Source organism: Furipterus horrens, unplaced genomic scaffold (assembly GCF_987537825.1).
Source record: "Furipterus horrens unplaced genomic scaffold, mFurHor1.1.pri manual_scaffold_2, whole genome shotgun sequence".
NCBI classification, from domain to species: Eukaryota; Metazoa; Chordata; class Mammalia; order Chiroptera; family Furipteridae; genus Furipterus; species Furipterus horrens.
Window position 1 is genome coordinate 167384083 of NW_028327172.1, and position 22356 is coordinate 167406438.

General features: G+C 36.0%; 1 protein-coding gene across 1 annotated transcript in view; it reads right to left on the reverse strand.

The window, feature by feature from the left end:
- The window catches only part of MRPL1 (mitochondrial ribosomal protein L1), a 61475-nt gene that overhangs the window by 11984 nt on the left and 27135 nt on the right, over positions 1-22356 (reverse strand). The window contains exon 7 of the mRNA XM_090268089.1: positions 10304-10410. Within this exon, the coding sequence (XP_090124215.1) occupies positions 10304-10410 (107 nt within the window). The remainder of the gene's footprint in view (positions 1-10303; positions 10411-22356) is intronic.

Consider the following 22356-nt stretch of genomic DNA (forward strand, 5'->3'; position numbering starts at 1 on the left):
ATAGGTTCCAAAGTTTAAAGTACTCTCCCAAATGAGAATAAAAAGTACCATGGCAGATTATTTAGAAAATGACACCCTGGCCAGTGTGGCTCAGTGCGCTGAGCATTGGCCTGTCAATGGAAAGGTTGCTGGTTCCATTCAGGGTCAGGGCACAGCCTGGGGTGCTGACCAGGCTCCAGATAGAGGGCGTGTTGAGAGGCAACAGATTGATGTATCTCTCCCTCTCTTTCTCCTTCCCTTCCCTTCTCTCTAAAAATAAATAAAATCTTTAAAAAAAAATAAGATGACAAGAAGCAAGTATCAAAACATATAAAGACAAATTCACAAGTTTAAACTCTTTATTAACCCTTTGAGTGCCATGCATAATTCGATATTTCAGTCAATATGAGAAAAAATTATATCAATATATATCCTGAGGTACAAAAAATGAGAACAAAACATAAAATATGAATTATTCCATTGTTATTTACATTTATAGCCATCGAAAGAAGAGTTGCTGGGAGCGACGCTGGCACTTTTGGGAAAATTTGTCAGCATCACTCACAGTGACACTGGCACTCAAAAGGTTAAAAAAATAATGAAAATTCACAGATCTCATAGAAAACTTAGAAAACTAGAAAACCAACAACCAAACATATCTCAGGGTAATAGGATAAAGAAAAAGAGGAAATCAATAAATTATAAATAGAACAGTAGCAATAAAAAAAGCATATACAGGTAGGCTACACAGACAAAAATATTTAGGGGTGAAGCGTTATAATGTCTGCAACTTTAAGTGGTTTAGAAAATAAAGAGTATATTTTCTCTAAGCAAACTACTTTTACTAATTTTTCTAAACAAATGCAACAAAATTGGTGACTAAGTGTGATAAGGATAGAAGTGTTCATTGTACTATTCTTTCAACTTTTCTATTCACTTAAAATTTTTCAAAATAAAAAACTGAGGAAAAAATATGCAGACATTGAAGATTTTAACAAGTAACAGCTTAACTGGAGGTAAGGTTTTATGAAGCAATAACTTCAAGAAAATGTGGTATTTCCTTACCACATTTCCTTACTTTCTTACCAGAAATGTTATAAATATTGCTTAATTTCTCTTTAGATTTTCTTTTCTAAAGTGCTATGGACCCAAGAAGTCCCCAATGTTCTAAAAGAAAATGAAGATAAGACATCAAGATTCTTGATTTTATGGTTTTCAGAAAATTTTTAGTGAAAAGTTTTTTTAAAAAGCCTCACTTGTATGTACATGTACACTTGGAAAGAACTGCTTTGAAGTGAAAAATTAAAATAGAAAGTTGATCAACAACTGAGGAGAGGAGAGAGGGAGAAGTGAGGACCAACTGACAGAAGGTAAAGGGATTAGTCAAAGACCATATATGAAGGACCCATGAACACGGGCAATGGTGTAGGGATGGACTATAGAAATGGGGTGGGGGGAATGGGTGGAGGGGAGCGAAGGGGGTAAAATTGGGACAAGGGTAATAGCATAAACAATAAAACATAAACAAATAGAAAACTGACTGGACTATATAGCAAGTCCTCACTAAACATTCTTTTGAAGACCAAATACTTGTTATAAAGTATGTTAAATTCTAACAAGTTGTTGTGCTGACAGCAAAGTACTTATAAAGCGGCCAAAACTACAAAAAAAAACAAACAAAAAACTAAAACTAAGGTTTCGTAATACACTGTTTCCTTTAAAAGGTCCAGTGTGCAATATAATGCAAATCTGTTTTTATCCTCCATTATTTATCTACCACTATAAATCCCAAAATATTTTTCATTTAGAACTGATTTGAAAATCAAAGTCGTTTCCCACGAAAACTATTTAAGTACTTCTACATAATGCAATTCTATTTAACTAGATTCACACATAACAGTTAGCTGGTTGCTGCTTGAAAACATGTATATAGAAACATGGGTCTGATTTTATAACTTCTTTCAGGAGTATAGGCCATGAGAGTCATATAATTTATCCTGGTATTATACACTATGATAGGTTAAATACACCACATAAGCACATTCCAAATTCTCCCTTTAAACTACAGTTCATGTCCTCTCCTATAGGGAAATGCTTCCTATTACATCCTAATCACCCTGGCTGGTTTGGCTCAGTGGATTGAGCGTTGGCCTGCGAGCTAAGTGTCGCTGGTTCGATCTTCCAGTCAGGGCACATCAGAGAAGGAAAACTCTGATTCCAAAAAACCTCCGCTGCCTTGCGGCATACCTCTTCAGGGGAAAGGCTAAGGGAGTAAACCCCGACAGAAAATCCGGAGCCAGAGTCCCTAAGGCGGTTTGACGTTGTAGTCAACACCGGCAACTCCTGCGGCGCACCTGAAGCCAAGCTGTATTGACTCCGTCTTTCCCTTGGACCCTTCAGCTGCGAAGAGAGGGGGGGTCTGCTGCATGGGCAACAGCAGACCCTCCATATCACCCTGCCCAGGCTCTGTAGCTTCAGCTTCACTGGAGAGGACACTCCAGCGTCATCGCAAGATGTCGATTCAACACGGGAGGAGACAGATACCGTGTCACTCCCGAGTCGGACTGCACAACCATTCTCGGCGGTGCAGATAGACTCTTAAGAAGCTACACCATCGTCTCTCGAGACGGACAGCTGCCGCCGCCGACGACATCCTAATGTTTTACTATAACACTGTCACATCTGTTTTTGAAATATGTGAAGCAGTTAACATTAACCAAAGTGAAAGGAGAGAGAGAACATTTTAGTTTTTGACAAATGTAAAAGCATTGTATGTTCTTCTTGTAAAATGGTAAAGTCAATACTAATAGAAAATTAGAAAAAACTTTTACCTTATAATAAAGGACAAGTTAAGAAAGCCAATCAGCAATGCAAATGGCTTAAAATTACACTTACAAGTGTTTTGGAAAAGTAGGATGGAGGCCAAGTATCTTAAATCACACAAGGAATCTATCAGTGAGAAAAAACAAAGCAGGTTCTGAGAACCTCAGAGCTAACATAAAATGGACTTGTGGTATGTTATAAAATACTAACAGGCACCCTTTGAAAATTACTTCAAAGTCTATATTCTTTATGCTATAATATCTGGACACTTTAATTTTCTTGTATAATGTCAAAATACACACCTTGCTAGGTATTCCCATAATAAAGAGAGGACAGGATAATTCTGACTCATTTTGTGAAATTCCAGAAATTAAAATTTTCACTTTCAGTATTACCCCATAAGGACTGTGTGAAAAATTTAATGTAAACAGTCAAATTTTTATAAAAGAAAACAGATTCATTATATATTATATGTAACAGTACTGTTTAACAATTTCTAACTGCTCTACAACTGGCAGTTCTGTTCATCTGTACATTTGTACATTCATTCATTCAACAATTATTTGTTGATCACCTACTATTTGCTAAGCACTATTCTATGAACTAAGGATACAGCAATAAACAAATGAACAAAAATTCCTACCTTTTATTTTCTTATTCTTTTAGGTTTCTTGGCTCCTCCTCACCTGTGGCAAAACCGTAACTGTCTCCCTAATCCATCCCTTCTTCTTTTAAATACAATTTTAGCTGGCTGGGTAGCTCCGTTGGTTAGAGCATTGCCCAGATACACCAAGTTTGCAGGTTCAATCGCCAGTCACGGCAAATATAAGAATCCACCAGTGAATGCATAAATTAAAAAAAAAGTCTTTACATGGCCACCCAGCTAGATACTACATACCACACACCTTCGGCTAAGCCATGTGACAAATTCTGGACTATAGGATGGGGCAGAAGTGATTGGGCCATCGGTTCCCATACTTGAAAGAAAGCTGCTTGCTCTCCACCTCCTCTTGCCTCCTTCACAGTGGCTACAAGTCCTACTTGGTATCAGCAAGATTCATCCACAGAATAAAAGACCCTAGGAGATGTCAGAGAGAGAAAGAGAGACAGAGACAGAGACAGAGAAGAAACCTTGATCTCTGGTTAACTGTGGAGCAAATTAGCCCTGAGCTGCCCACCAGCTCAAACCTGGGAGAAAAATAACTTCCTAACGTGATTAAGTCACTATTATTTGGTTGCTTAAAATACCTGAACCAATTTAGATGTATAGTAGTAGTCCACACATCATCTTACATATTATTTTAAAATATGAACAATGACCCTTAATTTACCTAGTGTATCTTTTCAAAGAATCCCTAGAAACAATTCTTGACTACTCCATGCCATGATTACAATCAGTCATTGCTTCTTCTCTGCAACTTCTTTCTATCATATACATATATATTTATTATTATACTTTTCTATAATTTATTTCCACATGTAGCTCCTCTACCACATGTCTTTTTTAAGAAAAAAGGTCTTATTCTCTTTTACATTACATTGTGCCTGACATAGAGTCAGTACTTAATATCTGTTAAACAGAATTTGCACATTAAGTTCAGCCTTCTATGATCATGGCTCTTGTCAATCCCATTTAGCAGGCACTAGTAAACAGAGCAAGTCATGGGAGAGGTAAGTCAGATGGGGCCGACAGTAAAGGATTCAGAGGACCCCACACAGAAAAAGAGATAAAGAATCAGACCAGGCCTAAGGATATTTGAGAAGAAAAGGATTAAGAATGAGGGAAGAGATGGAGAAACTTAAAATCTTATGGAGAACAGAAGATTTTATCCTAAGAAGAAAACAATGGTAATGTTCACCTTAGAATTTTTAAGCTGCTAAAAGTACACATCTGCTCACACACACACCAGTAACATACCACCAAACGAACTAACAAAATGATTATGTTCGATAATATCAAATACTGCTGAGAGTGTGAGGCATGTTAACACATTATTGGATAAATTAGTGCAAACAGTTTTTAGGGTAATTTGATAATATTTATGATAAAATTTTCAACATATATTCTGGTTCTGAAAATTTACCTTGTGGGTATACTTGGAAAAAACTGGCAATATATATTCATAAGAATGTCATTAAAAGTGTCACTGTAATAGCATGAAACAAACTAAATATCCATCAAGAGAGACCTGATTATGGTACATGCACACAATGGAATACAACTCTATAAAGCCATTAGAAAGAACATGACAGATCTCTTTACATCTTTGAAGACAGCTATGCTATATAAGTAGAAAAGAAAGGTACAGAACAGTTTATCTGACATAAAATCCTATATATAAATGAATTTTTAAAGGGTGCTTATGTTTATGTCTTAACATTTCTGGAAGAACAAAATAAAACTATTAATAGAAGTCCCACAAGAAAATAGTTGCAGAGAAAAGGCTTTAGTGTTTCCTTATATATTTTTGTAAGCTAAATTTAACCAAGTACATTCATTAATTTGAAAAATTTTAAATGTCAACAGTTATCTGGGCAGCAGAATTATGACTATTATATTATTTTTGCTATTATAAAGTCAGATAAATTATTTTAAAGTTATTTAATCGCTATGTGAAATTAAACTGCTATTTAGAATATTAGAATATATATACTGGACAAGTACATATTATGCCTTAGCTTCATTGTTTTTGAGAATCTGCCTTTGTTTCATTTCTATTTCATGGCACGAGCCATACATAAAAAAATAAAATAAAGTAAAACCTAGGGTCCAGTTGTAGAAAGGTGTTTCTTCTCCCCTGTAAACCTTTATTTTTAGTTTTATGCTTTAAGATCTTTCCCTTAAATATGATCATTTAGCAACTTACATTTATCCCAACCAATTCATTCTCCATGCCAAGAGAAAATAAATGGTGACTACATGATAGCAATATAAACCATTGAAAAATAAAATACATATATTCCAATAATAAACTGTTCTGTCTGCATGATATCCAACACATCTGAATGGCATCTTCACTAATACGAGCATTTGATCTGATAGCATATAGACATAAACAATTCCATGAATATGTAAATTCTAGGTATCAATGGTAGAAAAGAAAAACGAAACCAATTTACCTGCAAGTACTGCTCACAAATGTTCAATACTGGCTGACTATAACACATTAGCACAGTTCTGATATACAAAGGCATCATAAGTAGCTGAGTTCTCATACCCCAAGATGTTAATCCTCAAGTCAGATAACTAAAATAGATCATTCAACTAATTGTATTTACCATTTTGACACAGAAGGAAAACCAGCTGAAACTACCCAAGATCAATTTCATATTACATCAATAGTAGAACTGGATCATGAAGCAATGTGGCAGTACTAACTCTTTGCAGAGCTGTAACAAGGGACATCAAGATGATTTAACTGAAGTTAAGATAGTCTCTCTTGCACAGACAAAAACACAAAATTAATATATTTTGCTCTCCCCATAGCCATCTTTCTAGATTAGGAGTCAGCAAACCTTTTCCCTTAAAAAGCCAGATATTAAATACTTTAGGCTTTATGGGCCTCATGTGATCTCTGCAGCAAATTCTTTACAGTTTTAAGTAGTGGTAAAAAGCAAAACAAAACAATGACCATTTTTAGCTCAGAGACTGCATTAAAAAATGGGCCACAGTGAGATTTGGCCCATGGGCTCTAGTTTCTTGACCCTGATCTTGATACCCTCCTTGTATCCAGAATAAGGAGGACCCCTCCACAAATGAGGACTGTGATGATGTCAGTGATCTTTCATCTGCACATTCATCCTACATCCAATTCTAATATACGGGTGGCAAAATACAATAACATCACTCATGGAAATCTCAAACTTTTAATGAAGCTATATTACTTTGCTTTGAGATTTTAAAAAAATCTGTTATCTCTGATAATTACAACAAATATTTCTATGTAATAGTTACACTGTATTAAATACAATGGTAAACAGATTTTTATTCCTTTTTAAACAACTTCATTGAGGTATCTCTGACTCATTGCATGTTTTTAATTTATTGAGGCATGTTTTGCATTTTGTATTACTCATCATTTTCTAATTTACAATTATTTTTAAATACGTCTATCAAGTTGGGCAACCATCACCATCAGCCGGTTTTTAATTTTTTAATTTATTTATTGATATAGAGAGAGAAATAGAGAGGGAAGGGGAGACAGGGCGAGAGCGAGAGAAATACTGATTTGCTATTCCCTTTATTTGTGCATTCATTGGTTGATTCTTGTATGTGCCCTGAGCAGGGATCAAACCTACAACCTTGTCATGTCGGGATGATGCTCTAATCAAGTGAGCAACCTGGCCAGGGCACCATCAACCAGTTTTGAAACATCTTCATCAACCCAATATGATCTCTTATGCACATTTACCGTTAATGCCTGCTTTCCCTCACTCTCGCCCCAAGTAACCACTAATCTTTTTGTCTCTAAAAAGAAATCATATTTTCCAGATATTTCATATAAATGACATCATACAGTATGTGATTTCTTTCACTGAGCATAATGTTTCTGACCTTCATCCACAATGTAGCATGCATCCAGTTTGCTCCTTTTTATTGCTAACTAGTATTCCATGGGATCTTCTGCACATCCTTAAAGTATCAACTTGTTAAGTTCTGCCATATGTACACACAAGAAACCATCACCAGTCAGGATAACAAAAATGTCAATCATCCTCAAAATTCCTGTGCTCCTTTGTAATCTCTCCTTCCCACCCTTGATCCCAAGGAAAACTATTGGTCTGTTTTCTGTCACTATACATTATTTTGCATTTGCCAGAATTTTATATAAAGAGTTATACAGTATGTACTCCTTTTTGTCTGTTTTTTTTCACACAACATAATTATTTTAAAATTCATCCACATTAAAGCATGTATCAGTAGTTTCTTTTTATTACTAAAGAATATTCTATTATAGAGATATAACAAAGCTTGTTTATACATTCATCTGTCACTAGAATGTGCTTCCAATTTTTAGCTATTACAAATAAGTCTGATATAAACATTTATTTACAAGTCTTTGTATGGAGATGTGTTTTCATCTCTCCTGAGTAAATATCTACAAGTAGAAAGGTGGGATCATATAAGAGGTGGATATTTTACTTATTAAAATGCCAACTGTTTGCCAAAGAGGTGGCAGCTTCCTTTTACATTCCCACAGCAGCATATGAGTACATCAGTCCCTTCACATACTCACCAACACTTAGTATAGTCCTTTTAATTTCAGTTATTTCAATGGATATGTAGTGATATGTCATTGTGGTTTAATTTGTATCTCCTTAATGATTAATAATGTTGAGCATCTTCCAATGCGTTTGTCACATCTTTGTGAGGTGTATTCCAATCTTCTGTTGATTTTTAAAAAGGGGCTGTTTTATTTCTGAGTTTATAATTTTAACATCTATGTTCATGAATGACATTGGACTGTCTTTTTTTTTGGTCTGTTTTTGGTATCAAGGTACTGTTAATTGTTTTTTTAGTAGGAGGGTAAATCAGATCTTTGTTACTCCATTTCAACCAAAAGTAGAAGTCTTTAGTAGTTATTATGTCATTTTATCTACTTCCTCCTACCCTAGAAAGTATATATCATTATTAAACTCATTTTACATGGGGGAAAACTGAAGCTCAGAGAGCAAGGTGGCTAATCTAGAACTAGGTTTTGAATCAGACACCATGAATCTAAAATCCATTATTATACTACAATATTTAAGTAGTAGTCAAAAAGATTCTCTTTAAACACAGAGAATAATTTATTTTTCATTATGAAAAAGCATAGTATCTCTAAAAGATGCGGGTAGTCTGATCTGAAGCTCGTTTTCATCACTATGGTATTTGTTGAAAAGAATGAATGCGATGCCATGACTTCATATACTCTGAGTCAGAAACTATATAAAGTACTAACTATTGAATATAATAAAAATATTACTTTAAAAGAAAAAAATCTAGCTATAGTGTTTTACAGATATTCTACAGTACTCAAAGTTCAACCAAAACAGCAATGACAATAGCTACTACCATTAAAATTTTTTATTTGATTTTTAAAACCACATTGTGAAACAGACATTACCACACAAATTTTATAGATGAGGAAATCTGCAACACAAGAACATGAGGAAACTTGTTTAAAGTCTGCCATTCCCTAAGAAGCAGAGGTGGATTCAAACCCATGTCTCTATAGCTCCAGAACAGTCTCTTAAAATTTGTATTTGGTTTTTCATGTTTTTTTTACATTATAATGTTGTCTAACTTAAGAAACAGGAAGCACTGCCAATGGCCTTTTGGGAATAAGCTAATTCCTACATCAAATTCTAGCAGAGCTCAATGCCAAATGGACTGGAGCTGAGCTTCAATGGTAATGATGGCAACGAGCAGCTCCCCATTCCCTGACTGGACTAAACCTGCTTTACCCCTTTCTAATTAAGTTTTCCTTCTGTAAAACTGGTTAAACACTGTTTCTCATGATCTACAGTGGGCACAGCTCAATTAGCCTGGACTACTATATGTCTGCTATAACACCAAATCTCTTTTAGGAGTAGGATGGGAGGAGGAATAACAGCTATTAAAATAATTCCAGCCATGAGGCTGGATGGTATAGGGATAGAGTCTGGGCTCTTGAAGAGACGGCCAAGGTTCAAATACCTATTCTGCCTCATACTAACTATGAGACCTTGAAAAAAGTATTTAACCTCTCTGGGCTTTCATGCCTTAATCTATAAAATGGGGATAATAATCTACCTCTCATAGGGTTGAAGATTAAAAGACAGAGTATATAAAAAGTGTTTAAAATAGTGCTGGCAGTTGGTAGGTAATTTAAATTTTGCTATCAATATTACTACTATCCCTAAAGTTACTGAACAGGAATAATATTATGTATAATATATAGGTATTTTAGAGATTCTTTAGTATAAAAGATATTAGCAAATATCTATGCATTTAAAAACAATTCTATAAAAATTTTACAGCTCAATATTAGTGTCCTAAAAGTAGCTCTGAAAATTGATTTCGAGCATCTTTTGTATATAGACAAACCATTTTAAAACCCATGCAGGGATAATCAGAAATAATTCATAAAAATAAAGCAAATTACTCAATTCCATTAAAGCAGCATTAAATACCTACTATGGACTCAGCATTATGCAAAGTTCTATAGGGCATACATAAGATCTAGACCCTACTTTCAATAAGCTTAAATATCATAGAACAAAAATAAGATATATAGAATAAATAATCAAATAAGGTCAAATACAAATATCAGTGTGTGGCACATAACTCAGAAGAAATTCTATAGTACTATTAAAATGTATAAGCTCAATCAATAAAAATATATCTATCAGTACCTTTGGTGTTATTCCTAATGCTAGTGACAAGTTCAAGGGACTGGTACATTATATTATCAATTATTAATAAATCACTTAAGAAAAAAAAAAAGAGGGTTATTGAATAATTTCCATTGTAACTTACTGTTGCTATTTTGGTCTCAAGAAAGTTCTCCCTTTCTTCATCTACCTTAATTTCAAGTCCAGTTTTAAAGAACTCAAGCATTTTGGGGATGTCACGGCCAATGGAATCTGGTTAGAAAAATAAAAAACCCAAAGTTATCACTCCATCTAAACAAGTGGCAAAAATTACTGAATAAGAAGAGCATTAATCTCATGCTAAGATACAGTAAATAAGTTGTGGCAGAGATACTTTAAGGTGACCCCAATTCCTAGTGTTTGTGTCCCTGTGTAATCCCCTCCCCTTCAGTGTGGCTGGGACCTGCAACTTGCACTAACCAACAGCATGATTATGTGTATGTGGTCACATTACATAAAACCACAATGCCTATCTTGGAAGAGATTCTCTTCATACTGGCTGTGAAGAAGCAAGATGCAATATTATGAGATGCATATGAAGAAGTCCACAGAGTAAGAAACAGGCCCTCAGTCCAGTAGCCTGCAAGGAACTGAATTCTGCTAAAAGGACACATGAATCTGGAATCAAATCCTTCCCCAGCCAAATCTCAGATGAGACCAGAGCCCTAGTCTACACCTTGTCTGGATTTTTGAGACCTTGTGATGTTTTAAGCCACTAAATTTGTGGTACTATTGTTGTACAGTAATAGACAATAAACAAATATATGCAACGATGCTGCTTATCTACTTTAGAAACATTGATAAAAAAATTAAAATCTGTAAAATAATCCATTATAAAAAGTAACAGGGAGTTCTGAAATCTTTTAAGAACATTTTACCTCCCTTTGTGTAAAATTAACCTGCTCTGCCTTACCATTAAAGAAAACAAGGAAGTAGGAAAAGTAGCAACATTTAGCAGTGGAAATAATATCACAGGAATGATACAGCTCATTACCGTACAGAAGCTGGCATGAAAAGAGTTAAGAATTAAAACTCAGTTTATTGAATTCTAATGTTGCCTTGTTCTCCATTAAAGTAAAAATTAAAAAAGAATGTAATTAAATATAGAAAGGAGAAAACTGAAATCAAGGTAAAAATTAAGAATTTTCAAGGGATCACCCAAAAGACTCCAAACATAAGCTAATCTTTCTAATCATTAGTCATTAAAATTTTAATTCAAATTTAATACATAAAAATATCTATTTTTTAAACAATACCACAAATTAACTCAAAAAAATTTCAATTTTGTACATAGAAAATATATTCACATACTTGAAGGATAAGAAATAGAATAAGAAATGTGCTACTAAAGACACACCACTCCACTGTGTCTCCAGCAATTCTTCCCATGAAAAGTCAATATCCAAAATTTATAAAGAACTTATATAACTGAACACCAAATAACAAACAAACAATCCAATTTAAAAAATGGGCCAAGGACCTGAATAGACACTTCTCCAAAGAGGACATACTGATGGCCAACAGACATAAAAAGATGCTCAACGTCACTAATCATCAGAAATGCAAATTAAAACCACAATGAGATATCATCTCACACCAGTCAGACTGGCTATCATCAATAAATCAACAAACAACAAGTATTGGTGGAGATGTGGAGAAAAGGGAACCCCTGATACTATTGGTAGGAATGCAGACTGGTGCAGTCACTGTGGAAAACAGTATGAAGTTTCCTCAAAAAAATTTAAAATGGAACTGCCTTTTGACCCAGCAATTCCACTTCTGGGAATTATATCCAAAGAAACCTGAAACACTGATTTGAAAGAATATATATACCCTCATGTTCACTGCAATGTTATTTACAATAGCCAAGATTTGGAAGCAGCCCAAGTGTCCATCAGTAGATGAGTGGATAAAAAAGCTGTGGTACATTAACACAATGGAATATTACTTGGTCATCAAAAAGAAGGAAATCTTATAATTTGTGACAGCATGGACGAACCTGGGGAGTGTTATGCTAAGTGAAAGAAGCCAGTCAAAGAAAAACACCTTAGGATCTAATAAACAAAATAAACAAACAAAACAGAAACAGACTCAGAGATACAGAAAACAGACTGACATCATTAAAGGGGAAAGAGACTGGGGAGCTTGGTGAAAAAGATAAAGAGATTAAGCAAAAACAAAACAAACAAAACTCACAGACAGACAACAGTTTGGTGATCACGAGAATAAAAGGGGAGGCAGGGAGCAGTAGGAGAACTTGGGGATAACTGGTGATGGAAGGAGGCCAGTCTTTGGGTGGTGAACACACAATCCAATATACAGATGATGTGTTATAGAATTGCACACCTGAAACTTACATAATTTTATTATCCACTGTCACTCCAATAAATTCAGTAAAAAAGCTTTTTAAAATCTCATTATAAAGCACATTGTACCCTTAGCAGATATTACTTTTTATAAGGATCATCTTAGTTGTTCAGTATGGCTCAGGAGCACTTTATCCATAAGGAGCTTTATATTTAATTAGGAGAAAAGGGCCCTGCAGAGGGAACAACTACTGAAAAATACAGTTTTTTTAGTATCACATTCTGACATAATTGAATACTAAACAATATGACAGATAGTACAATAATAAACAGTAAGATGCTAATACAATAGTCCCCTACTTCCACCATTTAGCTTTCCATGGTTTCAGTTACCCATGGTTAACTATGGTCCAAAAATATTAAATGGAAAATTCCATAAATAATTCATGTTTTAAATTGCACACTGTCCTGAGCAGTGTGATGAACTCTCTTGCCATCCACCATGTTTCACATGGAACATGAATCACCCTTTGCCCAGCGTATCCATGTTCTATATGCTCTCTGCCCACTAGTTAGACACTTAGTAGCTGACTATTATCAGAAAGAGAGAGAGACCACATTCACATACCTTTTACTACACTGTATTTTATTTTCAGCCTATATGTATTTAAATATAAAGTGTGTCTCCTATAGGCAACATATAATTAGATTGCTTATTTGCCATCTTATAATCTCTGCCTTTTAGTTGAAGTGTTTATTCCATTTCCAATTAATCTAACTATTGATATGGCTGGATTTAGGTCTTTATTTTAATGTACTTTCTGTTTGTCTCACCTCATTTGTTCCTCTGTTATTCCTTTACTGCCTTCCTTTGTTTAAACAAAAAGTTTTTGTATATCATTTTTATTCCTCTATTTAGTTTGAAGATATAACTCTCTTTGTGTTTTTTACTTGCTCTAGAGATTACAATGTACACATTTATTTATTACAACCTACTTCATCTTAATAGTGACTTCCAGCAAAACAGTATGTTTGTGCCAGCCGATCTCCGTTCTCCCTACCTCACTTCTTGATACTAAACCCAAACCTGCTTCATCTCTGGTATATCTGTCTTTAAAATAGTATTCACGGGGCTACTCAAGACAGAAATTAGGGAATCATTCTAGATTCCTCCCTTACCCTTACCTCCACATCTAATCAGTAACTCTTGTTAATTCTGTCTCCTCCATATCCCACAACAGCCTTCCTCTTCTCTGTCATCATTGCCACTGCTCAGACTTTGTCCTCGTTCATCTTTTACCTAGCCTAATGCAGTGGCCTCCTCACTGGTGTCTGTTCTTAATGTTTCATTATCCTCTAATCACCCCTCCATTACTTACATAGCTCCCACATATAGTCATTCTAATAAGCAAATCTTACATCATTCTTCTAAACAATATTTTTGAATGGCTCCTATCTGCATAGAGAAAAATCTAATCTCCATGACATGGTACACAAAGCCCTCCGTGATGTGGCCCATTGCCTAACACTGCCTAACCTCACTGACCACCACTATCCAGTAACACTTTATGTACCCAATGATAGAAAGCTACTTATAATTTACTGAGCATAACTGGCTGGCTCATACTTTTCTGCATTAGTACAGGCCATTTCCTCTACCTCCAATGTTCTCCCCATGCATGTCAGGAAAGAAATTGTCTATTCGTGGTTAAGTGCTCAACGTAGGTGGTACCTTCTTTACATAATCTGATTCTACAAAGTAGTCCCTCATTCCTCCAAGCACTCTGTACCTTTCCCACTGGTACACTTTCTGCACTTTAGTGTAGTACTTATGTTCTCATTTCTCTCACTGTTCAATCCTTATCTCCCTAAAGATGGGAACTATCTTTTCATCTTTCAATCTGCAGTACTAAGTGTACTGCCTGGCACATAACAGGCACTCAATAATTATCTGCTTACCCAATAATGAGTTATGAAGGTAAGAATTATATTTGAAGAAATTGAAAAGAATGAATTCTCCTAAAGTAACTACGGAGCATGAATAGCTACTTTAGGACTTGTAGAAAGTCAATAATAACAGAGATGCAAATGTTATAAACTTCCTATATACCCAGCCTGTGCTAAGCTCTTGCATATATTATAACAAAACACCAAGAGAGCATTAAACACATTTTGTAGATGAATGAACAGAGGCTCAAAAATATTTTTAAAAATTTGTTCCAAGGTCACAGTAGGTGACAAAGCCACGTCTAAGAGAACTCTATGTTAACCACTACTCTATTCTGTTTTTCAACATAACCCAATGTTAAAACTTCACTGTTATTTCTAGGGCTTTGTTATACCTTATTGCTATGTAATTGCTCTCCTCTCCTCTTTTCTCCGGAGTTTTAGGTTCTTCTACTATTTTCCTTGTTCTTCCTACCTTCCCTTTCTCTTCATCTAACTTCCTCCATTTGATTTTCATAATGAACATAATAGGTGTTAAAACTCTAAACTATATTGTGAAGTATTTCACCCTGATATACTTTCTCTTTTCTTCTTTACCAGGGAATATTACAGGAAGAAGCAAGTAGAATAACAGAAGCTAGCGAAGACAAAGAAGGCATAGCTAGTGAGAAAGGAGGTAAGATTACATAGTATAAAAGAAAGTTTCAAAAAATAGAAAAGAACTAAGACCAGATCTTTAAATGTGACAGAAGAAAGATCAGTGATTATTACTGAGAGCCACATTTTAGCTGAGTGTGGGAAAGATAAAAGGAAGAATAACACTTGGTAAGGAAAGGGAGACAGCCAAATACTAAAGACAATTTGTTTGGAAAAACTTGCGTGAAACATCAGAAAATACTAAAATTGTAGCTAGGAAGGATAGCAGAATCAAATGAAAGTTTTGGAGGAATGTGTTCTGTTTTCAGTTTATTTAATGAGAGAAATCTGAGCAAGATTAAATGCTCAGTTAAGCTAGTTTATGTACCGCAAAAAACAAAACTCTCAGCTCCAAGACAGCAAGGACCTTGTCTGTCTTTTCCACAGCCATCGCACACCAGGCTTGGCCCATTGCAGATACTAAGTAACTATAAACACAATTATTCTAACCAAAAAAAAAAAAAAAAAAAAAAACTCCTATAAGTTACAAATTATCTACTCTTCAGTTCCAGTACTTAATCTATATTTTCTGACAACTGCATACTCCACTAAATGTTCAAGCATTGTACAGATATTTGTTGTGCACCTAATATATGCCAGGTACTACTCTAGGCCTAGGAATATAGTAGTGGACAAAACCAAAAAATGCCCTTACTCTAATGGGAGGAATACACACCCACAAATATTCACACCCACAAATAAAACAATATAAGAAGTCAGAAGTATTAAGTCCTAAAAAGAATATAAAAACTCAAAATTAGAAATCCAGTGATAATAGGAAGTGATGGGTAATATTTTATATAAGATGGTCATGGAAGGCCTTTTTGTTTAGACGATATTTGAATGAGAAAGTGAGCCAGGAAAATAAGCAAACAGTATTACACACAGATGGTATAGTAATCCCAAAGACCTGAGAAGGAAGAACATTTAGTGTATGAGGAAAAGCAAGGGGGCCATTATAGCTGTAGTTAAAAGAAATTAAAAAATGAATAACAGAACCAGATAGCATATAGCAATAATTCATCTACAATAATTATAAGCATGCTTAATCATCATTGGAATCTTTCACACATAAATATTTTTTAAACTAATACACAAGAGGGAAAATTTAGAAAATTTTCAAATTGATTACTCTTGTAAAAATTCTTTTTTCAGTATTTTTCTTCATATAACCAAAGAGTTCTGATTATTTCAATAGTACAAGCAATACCATGTCAGTTTATGAGTTAAAAATATTTCACATTAGATTTCAATAATGTTACCTCCACTACTCTCAAATATGACACAACACCAACTTCCTTACAAAAGGCAGTCCCCTACTCAATAGATATGAATACCCTCTGGACAAGTCTGCTGGTATATCCCTTTTGACAAGACTCCAATTGGAGCACTGACATTTAATTCTAAGAGCTATATATTAAGAGAAATACACATAAGTGGGCCCAATTCTTTTTTCTTCCACACCTGAGGATATGTTTACTGATTTTAGAAGAGGGGGCAGAGAGAGAAAAAAATATTGATGTGAGAGAGAAACATCAACTGGTTGCCTCCCTTATGTGCCCTTACTGGGGTTCCAGCCCACGACCTAGGTATTTGCCCTGACTGGGACAACTGGCCAGGGCAGTGGGTCCAATTTTTTAATCACGTCCCTTTACCAATTATCGGCCAATAAAAGTATGGTTTTAAAAAAATTCAATTGTTTTCATATATGCTACAGTATGTATGGTTTAATATGCATAATATAAAATGATTACATTAAGTCAAGATATTTTTCATACCAGCATTTTTTAAGTAAATTCTAAACAATATACAAAATTAGGAATAAATTATCAAAAATATCAACATAAAGTATCTAAATTAGAGTTAAAAAATTTCAGAGGGCACTCTCATTGTGGGGGCTGGGGAAAAGTTAGTTTACAAGCAAAATAAAACCCATTTTCGTCCAAGAAATTTTAAACACCAAGTTTAAATATCTTTTTTTTCTGAAATAAAAAAGAAATACTAAGAAAACAAGCCAAATGTGCATTTGAAAAATAGAAAACTTGCCTACAGTTACATATGCAATTAAAATAAAAAATAAAACAAATAAAGCTGCATTAAACATGATGCAAAATACGAACATTCAATCCGCCAAGATGTTACACCCACTCCCATTAGTAAAGCAAAATGCAGGACAAAATGGGAAACTAATAAGCTTAGCTGTAGGGGCTTGTTTGTTTGTTTTCTAATTTCATCCATTTGCTCAAAATGTAATTTCTATTTTACCCTAAAGTCTTTTGTTGGATATAAGGGGAATCAAATGTTCCTAAACAAGAATCTGAACAAGCTCTGAAAATGCATAATGCAAGCTTCATTTGATCTAATTCACATCTGGTGTATTCTGTTTTAACATTTTTGACAGGTTAATCATTCGTCTTCATGTTTAAAGAACACAAATGTTTTGCTAATGCTGTTAAACAGATCATGAGGGGGTAAAAAGAAAAGGTTAGAGAAGGAGCAAGGTCTGGCTGTTTTTTCAAGAGGCTTCGTTAAGCAAATGGGGCAGGCAGAAGGGGGGAACATCCGTATGTAACTTGACCCTGGTGTAAGGAAAGTATGATTTATTATGGAAGTAAAAATAAAGCCCGTTAATAAAGATAAGCACTTTGAAGGGAAACTTTTCTTATTTGAAATGAAGTTATTTGAAAACCTTTCAGACTAAAAACAACAGTCCCAAATTTTGTGATGAAAAGTATCCTTTAAAAAAACCCTGAAGACAAAAAACATAAAGGCCTAAAGGGTTATTCAGAGAATGGATAAAGGCGCATAGGTGACAATATTAACTTCTGGGAAAAATCGGTTCACCATGCAAAGGAACTAGGTGAATATATATATTCAGTATTTAGTCTCAGTCTTAATAGACTTCTTTAGTATTGTTTGGTTTTGTTGAGCTTGAATTAGAAAAAAATTATGAAAAATATTTTCATCAAATTGACTGTAATTTCATGTTTAATTCTTAAAATAATGTTCAATTTCAAGTTTTACTTAGGAAAGAATATTAAGTCTGATTCTAAGACACCAAACACTATTATAATGGAAATCCCTCATAAAAAGTGCCAAACCTCAGTCCAAAATCTAATAAAGATGTGTTATTCAATGCAGGCTATCAAAAATAAACAAATAAAACTCTTGGTACAACAAAAGAATTGGCGAGTACATAAGAAATTGCTTAAAGTACAGGACATAATCTATAATTCAGGTTAGTATTAAAAGCTACCACGTATGAAAAATTTTAGCAGGATTTTTCAATTCAAGTAGAGTTGAAGTGTGAAGCCCAATCTACTAAAACAATTTTAAATTACCTGTTCTGTTTGCACTGTAAAATTTTATTTGAAATGACACCCATCTATAGCAGATATCCAATACCACCTAAAAAATTCTCAGCATCATGACTCCCTTTTCTATCTTTCAGCCTGTCCATTCTTAACTATTTAGTGCAAAGTCCTAACTAATATCTCTGATATTTGTTTGTCCTCTTCATTCCAGTCTCATCATGAAGACTTTAATTTAAACATTACTTTTATTAGTCTCTGTTAATTGCACCCGAACTGGTCTCCCTGCCTCTAGTTTTGATTGATGTGAATACATCTCATGAACTCTTGCTAGATTAAACCTCTGAAGAACTCCCCACATTAAAAACTTCTAGGGGATTCCTGCTGAATACAGAAAAGAAGTCCAAGCTTATTAGGATCTTACTCCATCCAGTTCCTTCTCAATATGACACCAATCTACCTTTCCAACACAATTTCCCATTATTCTTTCTTATTGATGTAAAGATACCTTTCAGTACAGGTAACCCTGTATAACACAGTTGTTATGCGAATCCGTGTTATATGAAACAAAGAACTAGTACAAAAAGAGAGGTTACGTTCCAAAAATTAAAAAAACATACTATCATACTTCATAATTAAAGAAATATCTTTACCAAAGCAATTTTCATCAAAAGTATTCCATATTAATAGGAATTAAGTAATGTTTTCTTCGTCATCACTACTAAGCACCATTAACCGAATACATTTTCTTTTTGACAAGATAGCCTCATCCTCTAAACTTTCTTCAGCATTATCTAGATTTCTATGCTCTACTTTTTGCAAAAAAAAATTTGTTATTTTAGATTGCTTGCTTTTAGCTGAGAGATCTTTATAAATTTTGTTATACAGTGCTAAGCACTTTTGAAGTTCTCTCTTTGTGCTCCTTTTAGTGCAAGGATATTCATTTAAGAAATATGACTCTAACTATTGGGCTAAGTCTAGGTCTTTCTTTACACTTTTTATTTTATTTTATTTTTTTAACCCTGAATTTTTTCATTCTTTGGTGGGTTTTTTTTTTTAATATATTTTATTACGTTGTTACATAATTCTAAATTTTTTCCCCTTTGCTCCCCTCCGCCCAGTACCCCCCTCGCCTCCAGCATTCTCACCCCCCTTAGTTCATGTCCATGGGTCATGCATGTAAGTTCTTTGGTTTCACCCTTTCCTATATTATTCTTAACTTCCCCCTATTTTGTACAAACCAATTATGCTTCTTAATCCCTGCACCATAACCCCATTTCTTCCCTCCCCCTCCCAGTTCATAACCCTCCAAATGATCCCCATACCTATGATTCTGTTCCTATTCTGGTTTGCTTAGTTGGATTTTGTTTTTATTTTTTAGATTCAGTTGTTGATACTTGTGGGTTTGTTGTCATTTTCGTGTTCATAGTTTTGATCTTCTTCTTCTTAAGTCCCTTTGACATTTCATATAATAATGACTTGGTGATGATGAACTCCTTTAGCTTCACCTTGTCTGGGAAGCACTTCATCTGCCCTTCCATTCCAAATGATAGCTTTGCTGGATAGAGTAATCCTGGTTGCAGGTTGCCTTTCATCACATTGAATACTGCTTGCCAGTCCCTTCCTGCCTGCAAAGTGCCCTCTGAGAAATCAGCTGATAGTCCTATAGGCACCTCCCAGTAGGCAACTCTCCACCTCTCTCTTGTTGCCCCCAGGATTCTCTCTTTATCTTTCACCTTTGGCATCTCAATCATGGTGTGTCCTGGTGTGGTCTCCTCTAGGTCCAGCTAGCCTGGGACCCTCCGTGCTTCCCAAGCCTGTATGTCCATCTCCTTCGCAAAATTTGGGAAGTTTTCCTCATTTTTTCAATTCTTGCTTCCTCATTCTGCACTGGTTGACTATTTATTTCTTCCTTATGTTTCAAATCATTGATTTGAACCCTGGTTTCCTTCCCTTCACCATTGGTTTTGTGTGGATTTTCCTTCGTTTCACTTAGCATAGCCTTCACTTCTTCCCTTATGCGTCTGCCATACTCAAGCATATCTGTCAAGCCTGCGAGCATCGTTATCACCAGTGTTTTGAATTCTGCACCTGTTAGGTTGTCTATCTCCTCATTTGTTAGGTTGGCTAATCCTTGTCACTGAGTTCTCCCACTGGAACCTTGATCCGTTCCCCCTTTTGGGCTATACTTCTCTGTCTTCTCATTCTGACAGGCTCCTGTGTTTGCTTCCGTTTCCCAGGTAGAGCTGTCGCTCCTGTTACATTGTAAGGGGCGGAGCCTTAGGAATTCGTCGTACAGGATGACCTGTTTCACCACATTGTGGCGCTGTGTGTGTGGGAGGGGTCCGAGAGGGAACAATGCCGCCTGCCCAGCACTTGCCCCTTTTCCAGGTACCTCTACCACTTCCACACCAGACTGGCACCCCTCTAGCTGCTGCCCTGGCCACAATTCCCAGAGTGGGTGGGTCTGCGAACATTCTAGGACCATGGGGGCCCTTTAAGCAAGTGGACTCTGCTGAGACCGGCAGTTTCTGCCTCCACCCCAACTGCCACTGGTTTGCACAGTCAGAAGCAATGAGGCTTGATTTTCCCCAGTGCTGGGACCTTGAGCTGCAAGGTCCAGTGAGGAGCTGGGAACGCTCCCCAGGTGTCCCTCCTGACTTTTTAAAACATGTGACTGTGCTTTCTGCTGGCCTGCCCGCTGCCACTGCTACCACACTGCGTCCTCTTCACCCCGGCTCCACCCCTCCTACCTGTCTGGATGAGTATTTCTTCTTTATATCTTTGGTTGTTGGACTTCCATGAAGTTTGATTTTCTGGAACTTAAGGTTGTTTCTAGTTTTGAGGTAGTTAGTTATATTCCTTCTTAGTTGTGGAGGGAGACGCAGTGTGTCTGTCTATGCTTCCATCTTGGCCGGAGTTCATTTAACTTCTTCGTTTTTATCAGTGCTATCGTCCCCTAAGTTATCTTGGCACATTCCAGACGTCATTTCCACCAAAATTGCTTCATCAGTTTCTTCTTCTACTAGCAATTCTTGAATAACTTCTACAGTCATATCGTGTTAGAGCGAAACCGTGTTATAAAAGTATCGTGTTATAAGGGGGGTTTCCCCCAATTCTCTATGTTAGAGCAAAACCATGTTATAGAAGTACAGTGTTAGAGATCCAAGATGGCGGAGGAGTAAGTGGAAGCTACACTAACCTCCTCCCAGGACCAGTCTGGATTTACAACTTAATTTTGGAGAAATCATCTGGAATAACCAACGGAACACTAGCTGGAGAGAAGTCTTATAACCACGGAGAGACAGAAAAGGCCGCTACATCACAACTTGACCGGTAGGGAGTGCGGAGACGCGGAAGGGCTGGCTGGGCTCACATGGGTGGCAGCTGAAGGGACTGAGAAACAGCTCAGCAGCCGGGGATTCCCCCTGAGAAGGGCAGGGTCTAAACCCCCAGCTGGGCTTCCCAGCCTACAGCAACAGAGTGGAAAGTAAAATAGTATCAGCTGTGAAAAGCGAAAAGCCACAGGGTTTCTTGCTAGCCGGAGAGAAACAGCAGGAGAAAAAGAGCTCTTAAGTGGATCACATACGAAAATATTTTGGCCACCACTTACCGTGGGCTCAAGCAGAGGGAAGGCAGAGAGGACTGGAGACACTTGGGGAGAATTTGGCACAGTGGCTTTGAGGGGAGAACTGGAGGAGCAGCCGACTGGGTCCCAGTGCTGACTCATCCCCAGTACTGCGGGTAGACCATTCCCCTCCAAGTGGCCTCAGCCTGAGGGGAAGCAAAAGCCCTGCCTACAGGAATTAAGCTGCCACACCCACAGTCCTTAAGCCTGACAGCTAATCACAGATTGAATAGATTAACAATCAAAGAAGACAGACAACAGCAGTAGATCC